Here is a 16,217-nt window from a genome sequence, read left to right as displayed (position 1 = left end):
CACAACAACCTAAAATAAGCACTTGTTATGCTGGAATCATCTGCAAAAAGCAGGCGGCTGGTTAACCGATGAACTCATACATCCTGTGCGCCTCGTCCCCAGGCCTTCAGCACTCCTCCAGGAAGACAGAAAGGGCTCCAGGCATCCAGTAAGAAGCCAGTAAGATAGCTCAGCTGGTTAGTGCACTAGCTGCAGTACCTTTAATGTCAGTTTAAGTCAAGTCATAATATTCCCTTTCTGGTCATGTGAGCGGGTTAACAATACAATGTCCTAGACATGGTTCAAAACTACAGAAACCTAAATTATCTCCTTCCTGGTAATTATACGGATTTGATCCCAGCCATCACCATTTGCTAAACACACTTAAGTGGTTATGTGTTTGGTACAAAGTTTAGCCCAGGAGAAGAATAAAGTGGGATAAAAACTTGCCCGAACAATGTCATAATCTGCGCTAGTTGCCAGAAAAGGAGTTAACAATTGTGCGGTGGTTACTTTATATGTAAAGTGTCAGGTAAAACTCCGCTCTGTAAAATCACAGATAGGACTGTTACCTATTTTTCAGTCAAAACTGTAGCCACCAATTTGACCATTTCCATGAGAAATTGCAAAAGACAAATTAAACAGTAGTCATTAAACACACATGAGCGGGTTCAGAGTCAAAGATTCTCACAGTCAGAAATCATGTAATCCATGTGACCCAACCAGAATGCTATGGTCCTATCATTAAATCACAGTGCAGTAAATTGCCTTGGGATACAATTTATCAAAACTTTACTGAGAACCAATCTTTTATGACTGCAAATATGTAAATGCGATGGTTGGACAACTTATGATTTTGGCAGATAAAAGTGATGTTCAAAGGTGGATAAGAGCCCCTTTAATACATAGAACAAAGACCAGACAGAAGATTTTTATATCTGAATGTCCTTTGTGTGCTCAACTGCCCCCAGGTTATGAGACCAATGGGTGGCCTAGTGCTGCCAATCCTGGTCCTTCTGCTTAATTGAGAATTCTGGGTTAGTGAGAGATTGTAAGCTCGTTTGAGCAGGGCCCTCTTCAACCTATCGTTCTTGTAAGTTTTCTTGTAATTGTCCTATTTATAGTTAAATCCGCCCTCTAATAATATTGTAAAGCGCTACGGAATCTGTTGGCGCTATATAAATGGCAATAATAATAATATGTATTTTGCTGTTTAAGAAAAAGGAATAAAACAGATCCTGGATATTTCAGAGGATCTACTGAACTGTTAAACCAGAGTTTAGTGGCGTAATTTCTAAAACAAGCTTGTGCATGTAAATTGGTGCAAAGGCGCTCACAAAACAGATTGTTCCTCCATTATGGACAAACACATAACCTTCATTGCTGACATTTCTTTATAAAAAAAAAATATATAGATATATAGATAGATATATATATATATATATATATATATATATATATATATATATAGAGAGAGAGAGAGAGAGAGAGAGAGAGAGAGAGAGAACTTTAAATTACTAAAACTTGAATTCCTTATCTACTCCCACACCTTCACCCATTTCCACAATTTTCTCCCTAATTCTCATTAGATCACTGAAACACAAAACACTGCGATTCATATCCTTATCATGGATTGTGTTCCTTACGACAAACACCAGCACAACTTACTTTGGTATACACATCCACGTCAGCACAAACATTAATGCACCTTTGATGTTACTACAAGTGTTCCATCACAAATTCAATCATTTTATTTTTCTTTCAGACACATATTACTGGGTCAAACTTCCCATATTACATTATTACTAACTCATTATGGCCTACCAGCCACCTCTTTCCCTCCCCATCAATTCACGAGATACCTCCTTGACAGCCATAGTTCTATCCTTTTCTTAAAAGCAACTGACCTTTTCACAAGGTCCTCCAAGTCCAATTCAGCTGACCTTGCTATAGCCTCCATTTAATCCCCCTCCTCTGTTCAGCCACTAATTCTGCTCTAGTCTGATCCCACCTGATTCAATTCTTTAATATTCTCATTGATGAGAGTGCAGCCATGAATCTGTACATTGCATCATATATAACAAATGGAAATACCCAATATTGATGTCACTTTTTCTGCACAGTGGGAACAGAAAAAGGATAAAAATGCATGAAATAGCACATCCTCCACACACATCGAGCTCTGCACACTACAAACGCTGATGGCCTCTTTGTGAGAGGCTTTGTTCCAGCTTTCCTTTTTTTCTAAATGCCTAATTAAATCCCTTTGAATTTGGTACTGGGAATTAAAAAAAAATCCTCTTTGAGGGATGAAAGAAACAGCATTTAAAAGTTTTCAGCGGGTGGAGCGGAGCTTTGGAGCCTTGCTATCCCTCAGTCCCTTGATCCCTCCCCATGGAAACCTTCAATGCCAAATGTTGTATTTTAGGGAGTTTTCTGGGGTCTGGAAGAAGTTAGTTGCATTCCGTCACCCTGCAAGAAAATATCCTGTAATTCAGCAAGAGTGTTATCTTACAAACAAGTGATCCTTTTAATGACCAGTGTCTGGACTCCATCATACATATACACATATATATATATATATATATATATATATATATAGCACTGAAAGGGTGAATCCCAAACGGGATACTGTACTAAAAGAAGTTTGCAGGAGGTGATATGGTCTATAGGCTTGTAAAGACAATTTCCTGTTAAATATACAGGAAAACAAAAAGTCAACTTAGATGAACCAGAAGTGTTACAGAAGATTTAAAAAAATCCAATAATGTTTTCTAACAACTTTCAAAGCTTATATTGCCACAGTTAAATTACTGAATTGGCTCCATGTAAAATTATACTGATAGGAAGGTTAAACATCTATGGTGGCCCACGAGAAATCACATTGCTGGGTTTTGTAACAATTCCAGAGGGTTAGTAGCATAGGACGGGGGCGGGAGAGAGTATCCACCTTTTTGACCAAAAAAAATAAAAAATAAAAAATATATATATATATATATATATTTTTTTTTAAATAATATAAAAAAAAAAACATTTTAAAATTTCCTCTATACTACAAAACCACAAATATACATTTAAAAACAAATGACACGGGGGAAACATGTTTGTTACAACAACCACAGACAACCAATGGGTAAATGAATAAATGGAAATATATGAGAAAATGCAGCAAAAATGCAAATGCAAGCGTGCTGCCTATGCCACGCATCAAAAAGCACAGATTGAATTCACTAGCAAGGAGCAAAGTCAACTAACCCAGCCAAGAGCAGACATTTACAGCAGGCTTTATTGGGAGTAAATTCACAATGTTTGAAAATGCAAATGTTCAATCCAATCAGCATTTTTCTTTTAACAGAACACAAACTGGAACAATAAGATTTATTGTACTGTGCGGGTAATGAAAAGATGTGGGCGATGTAGTATGAAGACCATGCCCTCAGCAACATACATAAATGTAGTGGAAGACCTTGTGGTAATGGCAAAAGTCATAAGGAAATATAATGTGCAACTCCCTCGTTCTACTCGAAAAACGTAGAAGGATTTTTTGTCCTTTGCAACATTGCAATCAGGAAGAACACACAAAAAAATCATCCACGCTGTATAAGAGTATAGTTTAACAGAGGGCGATACGTGGCCTCTAATGTTGGAATCAGGACTTTATAAACAAAATGTTTTAGTTGAGCTGTTACAGCTTGTTATATTGCATGTTAATTCTACATGATTGTGGCAGCTCGGTTGGTTAATACACCAACTTACAGGGATCTTATTTTCAAGGTAAATAAAATGTGTATTTTTTTTATTATGTAAACAGCAGCAGGCAAAAACTCACATATATGAAGAAAAAAAAAAAAAAAAGACCACCCTAATTTCTAATTGAATTCTCCCCAATACAGCAGCCCCTTTAAAATGCTCAGATACTATTAAATTGCCCTGGGACACTGCAGGCAATGGAGTATATGCTTTGTCAGCCTGACAACCCTGTGATGGTCTGGCACAGGGATTTTCCTCTACAAAAGCCTGTAAGGCTCAATCTATTACTAAGTAGGGGAGGGTTAGCTGAATGTTGAATCCATTGCCCCCTCCTTGCCTGCAAAATGTCATTTATTAACAATGCTTCTGTAGAAACAACAAACATCTAGTAAAAGAAGATACATTGTAGTTCACTTTTGCACTAAATGAACAGACAGACTGTTATTTTGTCCGATTTATTTGTTCAATAAATGTGGATTGCCAATTCTGGACGACTGGTAATCAACAAACCCCAATGGAAGCTGCTGACCCACAGATAATTGAGAATCTGTGAACCATAACAGACTTTTCTCCAATGCTGCCAAAGCAAGCAACTTGTATCTCCAATGGCACATAAGTTACGCGTTGTGTTCATGGTGTGTATGTGTATATATATATATATATATATATATACACACACACACATACATACACACACACACACACAAAAGTCATTGCTGAAAAGAACAGGAATTCGGGATGGTTTTGAGTAATTGGACATATGAAGAATAAAAACATTGAAACATTAAAGACAAATATTACCCACAAAAGCTAGCTAATTGTTCTACTGTATAACTCAGACGTTGAGTCAAATGTCCTCACGTGAACCCAAACCTGATGGTGTAACTGCATGTATCGACCAAAAGCAGAAGGTCACTGGTAAGGCATGTATAGATCCGCAGCCAAATGCCATTTACAAAAACCCAGTGAACCCATTGCTTGTTGAGCTATGTATTAAACATGTTTACAAGAAAAAGTGCTAAAATGCATGATTAGCCAGAGAACAACATTTACAGGTACATATCAAAAACACACACAAAAAAAAAAAAACAAATGAAAAAAATTACATAAAACAAAACCCACAAAAGTGATAATCCAGACATGGGCTGTAACAATCCCACTTAGTCATCAGACTCACCGCCTTTCCCACCACTAACACTAAAAACCATGTGAGTGTACACTCCCTTCTTCCCAAACCTCTAGCAGCCGTATCTCAGTAATAACACCCAACTGCAGACATTCCAACCTTTCTTCAGTCTTCACATCACACAAACATGTCTGCAAATGATCCAGTGCAACAACTTTGTAAACATAAAAAGAATTTCCCAACTGCACCCACCCAGACAAACAAAGTGCCTAAATCTTGCGATGTCCAAAGCCACAGGTGTCCCATATTATAGAACCTCACTGCCATTATCTCCCCCATTAGGGTTTGACACCCCCCACCCTCAAGTCACTGTTTTCCCAAATTCACACCCCAGGGTGTCAACAAAACTGTTCCCCCCCACCTCAACAAACACTAAAAACTAACTTATTATCCCAGTCCAGCTCTGGCGAGCAGCCACTCTGCAGTAACCCACCCAACTTATTTTCCCTCAGGAGCCCAAATCCTCCATACAAACAATCCATATTCCCAATTTGCAGCATGTTTTCCCACGAGAAAATACATCTCCCATTGTATATTCTAACAGAAAATAGCCCCCTGAAACTGTGTATAAATTACATTCATCCAGACCACAGTAACATAAAATCCCAACTGCAGACATTTCATCCCTTCCTTAAAAATCCCTGTCTGCAGATAGTCCTCCCCAACAGCTATATAAACATGTTCAGAAACTGTGCACCAAATGCACATATCTACTTATCCAAACACAAGGCCTCATATCAATTAGCTCACTGCCAGATCCCATTCTAAGAGTGGATTCTTACCAATCACCAATATACTGCCATTCCCAATGCCTCCACAACCTTCAGCATCTAACCAAATACTTTACAATATGTCCAGAGTGACCCCCATTAACGCTGCTCTCCCTAAAGGACTGTAAAAAACCCTGGCAATCCACCACATTTGCGTAGAATGATATGACCTGGATAAAGCAAAAGATGCCCCTCCACATATTAGCCTATGACCTCAAGGATGCCTACACTACCATCCCCATCTTACACAATCATTACCCTATCTGCCCCGACAGCTTAATACCCCATAGCCTTCCATCTCAGACAACATATTACCCCCATCTGTCAACACTGCTCTCCAGATATCAGAAAGCCTATTATGCCCAAGTTCCCCTATTTCAGCTAATCCTAGAATGTCCCCCTGACCCCTTTGTCAGATACCCTCTTACTACCTACCCATAGGCTGCCACCTTGCCCCGTACCTATTTCAGACATCCCCTAACCCTAGGATGCACCCTGTCCTTCTCCCTATTTCAGATACTTTATATCCCTAGGTTGGGGCCCCCCTATTTCAGATATCCCTTACCCTTAGGATGTACCCCCTATTTCAGATACCCCCATACCCCTAGGAAGCCCCCCCTATTTCAGATACCCCCATACCCCTAGTAAGACCCCCCCCATATTTCAGATACCCATATACCCCTAGTAAGCCCCCCCTATTTCAGATACCCCCATACCCCTAGGAAGCCCCCCCCCCCTATTTCAGATACCCCCATACCCCTAGGAAGCCCCCCCCCTATTTCAGATACCCCCATACCCCTGGGAAGCCCCCCCCCCATTTCAGATACCCCATACCCCTAGGAAGCCCCCTCCCTATTTTAGATACCCCCATACCCCTAGGATGCCCCTCTGACCCCCATTTCAGATACCCCCTACCCATAGGATGCCCCCCATTACCCTATTTCAGATACCCCCTACTCCTAAGATGCACCCTCTGCCCCCCGTTTCAGATACCCCCATACCCCTAGGAAGCCCCCCCCTATTTCAGATACCCCCATACCCCTAGGAAACCCCCCCTATTTCAGATACCCCCATACCCCTAGGAAGCCCCCCCTTATTTCAGATACCCCCATACCCCTAGGAAGCCCCCCCCCCCCTATTTTAGATACCCCATACCCCTAGGAAGCCCCCCTCCCTATTTTAGATACCCCCATACCCCTAGGATGCCCCTCTGCCCCCCCCCCCCCATTTCAGATACCCCCATACCCCTATTTCAGATACCCCCTACCCATAGGATGCCCCCATTACCCTATTTCAGATACCCCCTACTCCTAAGATGCACCCTCTGCCCCCCGTTTCAGATACCCCCTACTCCTAGGAATCCCCTTCACTCCAGCCACACTCAGCTCCCGGCCTGGACGAGTGATCCCCTGCCATCCCCCGTCACTGCACTCAGGGCCCCCGGCTCCCCCCTGTTAGGGCCCCACACGCCCCTAGGGGCCACTCACCGACTTGCAGCACGTTCTCCACACAGCCGCTCTCCAGGAGCCGGATCCCCCGGCGGAAGGGCAGTCCGTCTCCGGCCCCCGGGGCCCCCAGTCCGGTGAGTGCCGAGGCTGGCTGTCCGCCGGTGGCCCCCGCCGCCGAGGCTGTCCCGGGGGCCGGCTCCTCGGGCCGGTACTGGAAGGAGGAGTACATGCAGATCTCGCGCTCGTTGCGGGGGAAGGACCAGTAGACGATGCGGCGCTGCACGGGCTCGGGGATCCGCTCGAAGCGCTCCTCCACCCGCTCGAAGGCCCATTTCTCGGCCACCGCCTTGGCCGCGCAGTCCAGCAGGGACTCGGGCTGGTGCAGCGGGTACTGCGGGGGCCGCCTGGCCGGGGCTCGGGGGAGCTGCTGGAGCGGGGCCGGGGGACTGACCCGGGAGCACAGCCGCTTGGCCGGGGGGAGCGGTAGCGGCGGCGGAGCTCCCTCACCCTCCGCCATGGCCGCTCTCTGACTGACTGACTGACTCCGGCAGGCCGCGGGGGCGCGCGCGCGAGAGAGGGAGCGCGCGGCCGCGGGGGGGAGGGGCCGAGCGAGGGAGAGCGGCGATTGGCCGGCCCGGGGCAGCGCGTGCACACAGCACAGCTCGCTCATTGGCTAGCGGACATGAAAGCTCTGGGAGAGGCCACGCCCACTCAGTAAGCTGTCAAACTCGCCTGGCGGCTGCCCTCATAGAGAGCTATACACAGGTCATGGAATTCCCTCCTCCTCCTCCCCCCTCCTGGAGCCAGTCTGGACTCCAACACAATGGAGGTCATTGATAGAGCTCAATTCTGGAGCAATTACCATGGAAACCTAGAGAATGGTCCTGCCAAATGCTCCACTCCACATCCCTAAAGCAGTTTAGCTTGCTGAAAACTTTTTTTTTTGTGCGATATTCTGTGCTCTTATTTTATTTAAATAAAAATTAACACTTTTATAAATTAAACTTGTTACACCCCCCCCCCCCCCACCCCCCCACTGGCTGTCAATCAGACACTCTTCATGTTACTTCCTTGTTTCATGAACTCAGTGGAGATAAACTGAAGAGGCAGCAATTGCCCAATTACCTTGCAAAGACTTCTCATTGAGCTGCATTGGGAAGTCTGTGATTGGATAGCCACAGAACGTCTGGGCGGGGTTAGAAGGGGAGGGCTTGCAAAGGCTGCAGACATGAGATCTACAGCTATTTACAAACTATTTTTAGATAAAAGCTCATTGCAATAATGCATAATTAAATTGTGGGGGTACATGTTCTGTATTTGTGCAGTAGAGTGCATCTTTAACCCCAAATTGTTCTTCGTACAGATACACTTCCTATAATGTAGCCATAATCAGGTGAGGGTAAAATAGCAGAAATTCTAGAACGTACGGGGCCCAGCGCGCCTGCTTGGGAAGGATAAATATTACCATGTTTTGACTAAAATGTCATCAAAAAAGTTTATTCGCCAAACACCATATTGTGGCAAATTAAAATCCACATGGAAAAATGTATGCTGAAATAGCACAGCTGTTGGCTAATTTTTCCAACTACATACTACATACTACAATGAGAATTCAAAGTGAGTTTCAAAATTCGCACCAATATACAAAATTGACAATTGATTTTATTTCCAAATACGCTGATGTGGCCTAATATGTTAAATACAAATTGAGTAATTAATACTTGAATACGTGAATACACTTGCAAAATTTCAGTACAATAATTTTTTTCTTTATCCCTTATATTATTGAATATCATATTATTGGGTTGCAAATACAGCATTCAATGACATTGAAAAAACATGTAATTATTTGTATAAGATGTGTTTTGGGGGTTTTGTTTTGTTTATGGGGGGCTTTTATTTTTGGAGCAAGGAAGAAGGTTTTCCAAGTCACACAGTTTATTGTTTATGATTGTTTAGATTGTGACCCTTTACAAATTATGACTTAAATTTTATGTTTTTGGATAAGCGTTTCAAATTCAAACCTTTTATTTACCGAAATCACCACTACAGTCTATTTGAAAAGCATACCCCAAAAATGTAAAAAAAAATATTTAAAAGGGTATCAAAAAATAAATTAATTAATTCCTATATTATGAATACATGGTACAGCAATGAAGACTACCGTATATTGTGCTTTAGTAAGTCATAAGATGTTGCAGTTAAAGTACTAGTAATTGCTATCTTTTAATAGTATGATACATTTTGTAATGTTTGTACAGGTTGAATGTTCAGCTTATTCAAATGAAAATCTGCTAAATATGTCCAAATGTTTAAAACTCAGGGATGCCAAGTGCTTCCTATAGCAGAGAATGTCTTGATGAAGGATTGATAACAGACCCAGGGCTTCCTGTAGACAGCATGAGTGAAGCTATGTATGTTCCTTCATTGTTCTCCTGACCTCCCTCTTGTCAGCATAACTCCACGTTCTTTGCTCAGAGCAGTAAAGAAAGCCTTTATCCTGGCAGCTAAATATAAATAAAAGGCCTGTTTAATCTACTGACAGTATACTTTCTTTGACAACCAGGTAGATACTTACCTGTGACTCCCCAGATAGCCTGGATCTGAGTGCATATTTCTACCGAATAGCGCTCAGATGCGATGTACACAGTTCAATCGCCATGGAGTCAAAGTCTCTCACAAGTCTTTCGGTATACCATTGTCTCCTGAGACCCGGTTAAGCCAGACAAGGGGATTGTGGTCCGTCACAAGGGAAAATTCCTGTCCGTACAAATAGGGGCTCAACTTTTTCAATGCCCAGACCAGGGCCAGGCACTCCTTCTCCACTGCCGCATAACTCACTTCTCGGGGTAACAGCTTTCTACTGAGATATGCGACAGGGTGCTCTCCTCCATCTTCCCCGACCTGGCTCAGCACAGCCCCCAGTCCATACATGGAAGCATTTGTATGGACGAGAAAACGTTTGTTAGGAACTGGGGCAGCCAGGACAGGGGCATTCACAAGAGCCTGTTTAAGTGCTTGAAATGCAGCTTCACAAGCTGGAGACCACAGGACCTGCTTAGGGAGATTCTTCTTCGTCAGGTCAGTCAGGGGTTTAGCAATGCTGTAGTCGGGGACAAAGCGTCGATAGTACCCTGCCGTCCCCAGGAAGGCTAACACCTGGGTCTTAGTGATAGGTGTGGGCCAGTTAGCCACCGCCTTTATCTTGGCTGGTTCCGGTCTCTGGCTCCCACACCCCACTCTGTGACCCAGGTATTGTACTTCAGCCATGCCTAGATGGCACTTCTCTGGCTTCAATGTCAGGCCAGCGGCCCAAATTTTGTCCAGTACTACCCATACATGTACCAGGTGTTCCTCCCAGGACCCACTGTAGATCGCAATATCATCCAGGTATGCGCAAGCAAATTCCTGGAAGCCATCGAGGAGTCTATTTACCATACGCTGGAAGGTAGCCGGGGCATACTTCATCCCAAATGGCATGACCTTAAATTGGTACAAGCCAAATGGGGTGACGAAGGCCGACTTGGGGATACCATCCTTGGCCAAGGGAATCTGCCAGTAGCCCTTACCAGTGGCGTCGCTAGGGGGGGCCAGAGGGGGCCATGCCCCCCCCTACATCATGCTGTGCCCCCCCAAATGCCAGCAACCTACTGGCTATGTGTTTAAATTATATTCCCTTGGGCTGTAACAGCCTGTTACAGCCCGAGGGAATGCAGGGCAGAGTAGCTGGAGCGCTGGGTCAGGTGCTGTCTGGGGCCGGAGGGAGCACTGACAGGCTCCCAGGCACAGGCCCCGCCCCCAAACGAAGCCCCGCCTCCCGCACACAAGCCCCGCCCCCGCCGTTAAGCAGCAGCCCATGCTGCTGCTGGAAAGCATGGAAGATGGCTGACCCCCAGCAACAGCCTCCAGTGACAGGTAGGCTTAATGTGCTTGTGTCTGTGTGTGTGTGTGTGTGTCTGTCTGTCTGTCTGTCTGCCTGCTTGCTAGTGAGGAAGTTTGTGTGTCTGTATGTATGGACTCAGCCTCCTTACCACCCTCAGCCAGCCTCACCACCCTCCCCACCCTCCCTACCACCCTCAGCCTCCTCACCCTCCCTACCACCCTCAGCCAGCCTCCCCACCCTCCCTACCACCCTCAGCCTCCTCACCCTCCCTACCACCCTCAACCAGCCTCCCCACCCTCCCTACCACCCTCAGCCTCCTCACCCTCCCTACTACCCTCAGCCCCACCACCCTCCCCACCACCCTCAGCCTCCCTACCAACTTCAGCCTCACCACCCTCCCCACCACCTTCAGCCTCACCACCCTCCCCACCACCCTCAGCCTCCCTACCAACTTCAGCCTCACCACCCTCCCCACCTCCCTCAGCCTCACCACCCTCCCCACCACCCTCAGCACCCCACAACTCTTAGCCTCAGCACCCCACACCACCCTCAGCCTCAGCACCCCCCACCACCCTCAGCCTCCCCACCCTCCCCAATAACCTCAGCCTCCCCACCCTCCCCAATACCCTCAGCCTCCCCACCCTCCCCACCACCCTCAGCCTCACCCCCTCACCACCCTCAGCCTCACCACCCCACCAGCCTCAGCACCCCCCACCACCCTCAGCCTCAGCACCCCCCACCACCCTAAGCCTCAGCACCCTCAGCCTCACCCTCAGCATCACCCTCCCTCACCACCCTCAGCATCACCCTCCCTCACCACCCTCAGCATCACCACCTCACCATCCTCAGCATAACCCCCCTCACCATCCTCAGCATCACCCCCCCACCCCAACCACCCGCAGCATCACCCCCTCACCATCCTCAGCATCATCCCCCTCAGCCTCACTCCTCACCACCCTCAGCCTCACTCCCCACCCCCCTCAGCCTCAGCCTCACCCCCCACCCCCTCAGCCTCACCCCTCACCCCCTCAGCCTCACCCCCCTCAGCCTCACCCCCCTCAGCCTCACCCACTCAGCCTCACCCCCTCACCACCCTCACCATCAACCCCCTCCTTCTCACATCACCCCCCTCCTTCTCACATCACATCACCCCCCTCACTCTCACATCACCCCCTCACTCTCACATCACACTCTCACATCACCCCCCCCCACTGTCACATTACCCCCCCTCACTCTCACCTCAACCCCCTCACTCTCACTCAACCCCCCCTCACTCTCACCTCAACCCCCCTCACTCTCACATCACACCCCTCCACTCTCACATCACCCCCCCCCCACTCTCACATCACCCCCCTCCACTCTCACATCACCCCCCCTCCACTCTCACATCACCCCCCCTCCACTCTCACATCACCCCCCCTCCACTCTCACATCACCCTCCTCCACTCTCACATCACCCCCCTCCTTCTCCTTCTGTGTCTGTGTGTGTGTATGGACTCAGCAGTCTGTGTGTGTATGGACTCAGAAGTCTGTGTGTGTGTGTGTGTGTGTGTATGGACTCAGCAGTCTATGTGTGTGTGTATGGACTCAGCACTGTATGTGTGTGTGTATGGACTCAGCAGCAGGACCGCCATCAGGGCATAACTCTGGCAGTCCGAACCCCACATTCCTTATGTGCACTTATATATAATTTTTGCTATATATATGTGCACAGAGGGCCCCCTGCTACCTGTACATTGAAGAGGGGGCCCAGCAGCACACTCTGTCCTCCTTTCCAGCTGCTCTCTGTCTAACTTCCCTGCGGCCGCCAGCGCGTTGCCATGGGTTACCATGGCAACTCTCCGCACCGCACGCAGACCTGTCTCGCGAGAGTTAGTCAGAGAGGAGCTGGAAAGGAAGACAGTGTGTGCTGCTGGGCCCCCTCTTCAATGTAACACGGCTGGCTCGCTCCACCATGCCACCGCACCACCAGGGAATGTGATCTCCCCCCTCCCTGGCACAGTAAGAACCAGGGAGGGGGAAAAAATTTAAATATACACAAATAAATAAAAAAAATACTCCCCTCCCCCTATTTTACACACACACTGCATCCTTACAAGTACACACTCTGCACTACACACACACACACACACACACTACATTCACTAAACACACTCTGCACTACACACACACTACATTCACTAAACACACTCTGCGCTCACTACAAACACTACATTCACTAAACACACTCTGCACTACATTCACTAAACACACTCTGCACTACACACACACTACATTCACTAAACACACTCTGCACTACACATACTCACACTACATTCACTAAACACACTCTGCACTCACTACAAACACTACATTCACTAAACACACTTTGCACTACACACACACTACATTCACTAAACACACTCTGCACTACACACACACACTATATTCACTAAACACACTCTGCACTACACACACACTACATTCACTAAACACACTCTGCACTGCACACACACTACATTCACTAAACACACTCTGCACTGCACACACACTACATTCACTAAACACACTCTGCACTACACACACACTATATTCACTAAACACACTCTGCACTACACACACACACACACTACATTCACTAAACACACTCTGCACTACACACACACTATATTCACTAAACACACTCTGCACTACACACACACACACACTACATTCACTAAACACACTCTGCACTCACTACAAACACTACATTCACTAAACACACTCTGCGCTACACACACACACTACATTCACTAAACACACTTTGCTCTACACACACACACACTACATTCACTATACACACTTTGCACTACACATACACAAACACACACACACTACATTCACTAAACACACTCAGCACTACACACACACTACATTCACTAAACACATTCTGCACTACACACACACTATATTCACTAAACACACTCTGCACTACACACACACACACTACATTCACTAAACACACTCTGCACTACACACACACTATATTCACTAAACACACTCTGCACTACACACACACACACTACATTCACTAAACACACTCTGCACTCACTACAAACACTACATTCACTAAACACACTCTGCACTACACACACACTACATTCACTAAACACACTCTGCACTACACACACACACACACTACATTCACTAAACACACTCTGCACTACACACACACACTACATTCACTATACACACGTTGCACTCACTACACACTGCACTCACTACACACTACATTTACTAAACACACTCTGCACTACACACACACACTACATTCACTTTACACACGTTGCACTCACTACAAACACACTACATGCTCTATACACACTACATTTACTATGCACACTACATCCACTACAAAAACACACACTCTGCATTCACTATACACACCTACATTCACTACACACACACTCTGCATCTAATGCATGCATACAAACATTACATACATTACACAAAACGTACAATCTGCATCCACTATACACACTGCATCCATGACACACATACCGCATCCACTACACACATTCTACATCCACTATACACACTGCATCCATGACACACATACCGCATCCACTACACACATTCTACATCCACTATACACACTGCATCCATGACACACATTCTACATCCACTATACACACACACACCCTTCATCCTTGTGGGCAGCTCGGGGCTGGCCCTGGAGGCCCAGATCTTGAGCTGTGTCAGGGGCCCTAAAATTTCTGATGGCAGCCCTGCTCAGCAGTCTGTGTGTGTGTGTATGGACTCAGCAGTATGTGTGTCTGTGTGTGTGTATGGACTCAGCAGTCTGTGTGTGTGTCTGTGTGTATGGACTTAGCAGTCTGTATGTGTGTATGGACTTAGCAGTCTGTATGTGTGTATGGACTCAGCAGTCTGTGTATGTGTGTATGGACTTAGCAGTCTGTATGTGTGTATGGACTCAGCAGTCTGTGTGTGTGTGTATGGATTCAGCAGTCTGTGTGTGTGTGTGTGTGTGTATGGATTCAGCAGTCTGTGTGTGTATGGACTCAGCCCACTGTGTGTGTGTGTGTGGACTCAGCAGTCTGTGTGTATATGTGTGTGTATGGACTCGGCAGTCTGTGTGTATATGTGTGTGTATGGACTCAGCAGTCTGTGTGTGTGTGTGTGTATGGATTCAGCAGTCTGTGTGTGTGTGTATGGATTCAGCAGTCTGTGTTTGTGTGTGTGTGTGTGTGTATGGACTCAGCACTCTGTGTGTGTGTGTATGGACTCAGCAGTCTGTGTGTGTATGGACTCAGCAGTCTGTGTGTTTGTGTGTATGGACTCGGCAGTCTGTGTGTATATGTGTGTGTATGGACTCGGCAGTCTGTCTGTGTGTGTGTGTGTATGGACTCAGCAGTCTGTGTGTGTGTGTGTGTATGGACTCAGCAGTCTGTGTGTGTGTATGGGCTCAGCAGTCTCTGTGTGTGTGTGGACTCAGCAGTCTGTGTGTGTGTATGGGCTCAGCAGTCTGTGTGTGTGTATGGGCTCAGCAGTCTCTGTGTGTGTGTGTATGGACTCAGCAGTCTGTGTGTGTGTATGGACTCAGCAGTCTGTGTGTGTGTATGGACTCAGCAGTCTGTGTGTGTATGGACTTAGCAGTCTGTGTATTTGTGTGTGTGTATGGACTTAGCAGTCTGTTTATCTGTGTGTGTGTGTGTGTGTGTGTGTGTGTGTATGGACTTAGCAGTCTGTGTATCTGTGTGTGTGTATGGACTCATCAGTGTGTGTGTGTGTGTGTATGGACTCATCAGTCTGTGTGTGTATGGACTCATCAGTCTGTGTATGTATGGACTCATCAGTCTGTGTGTGTATGGACTCAGCAGTCTGTATGTGTTAATGGACTCAGCAGTCTGTGTGTGTGTGTGTGTATGGACTCAGCACTCTATGTGTGTGTGTGTGTATGGACTCAGCAGTCTGTGTGTCTGTCTGTGTGTGTATGGACTCAGCAGTCTGTGTGTATATGGACTCAGCAGTCTGTGTGTGTATGGACTCAGCAGTCTGTGTGTGTATGGACTCAGCAGTCTGTATGTCTGTGTGTGTGTGTGTTGGATTCAGCAGTCTGTGTGTAAGTGTGAAAATCAGCCTGTGTGCATTCAGCAACGTCTGTGTGTGTGTATTTAGAAGTTTCTCGGTGTTCGTATTTGTGTACTGTGTGTATGTACTCA

At 46.3% G+C, this 16,217-nt stretch overlaps 1 protein-coding gene across 2 annotated transcripts in view; it reads right to left on the bottom strand.

Moving 5' to 3' along the window:
- Nucleotides 1-7,671, bottom strand: part of ZSWIM5 (zinc finger SWIM-type containing 5) — a 54,953-nt gene extending 47,282 nt beyond the window's left edge. For both annotated transcript variants that reach the window (XM_063427703.1, XM_063427704.1), the window contains exon 1: nt 7,173-7,671. In XM_063427703.1, coding sequence (XP_063283773.1) covers nt 7,173-7,650 — 478 coding nt within the window. In that variant the 5' untranslated portion in view covers nt 7,651-7,671. The remainder of the gene's footprint in view (nt 1-7,172) is intronic.
- Nucleotides 7,672-16,217: the final 8,546 nt, after the last annotated feature.

This window comes from Pelobates fuscus, chromosome 7 (assembly GCF_036172605.1).
Source record: "Pelobates fuscus isolate aPelFus1 chromosome 7, aPelFus1.pri, whole genome shotgun sequence".
Lineage (NCBI taxonomy): Eukaryota > Metazoa > Chordata > Amphibia > Anura > Pelobatidae > Pelobates > Pelobates fuscus.
The sequence above is the reverse complement of the archived record's forward strand: the minus strand, read 5'-3'. Positions and strand labels throughout refer to the sequence as shown.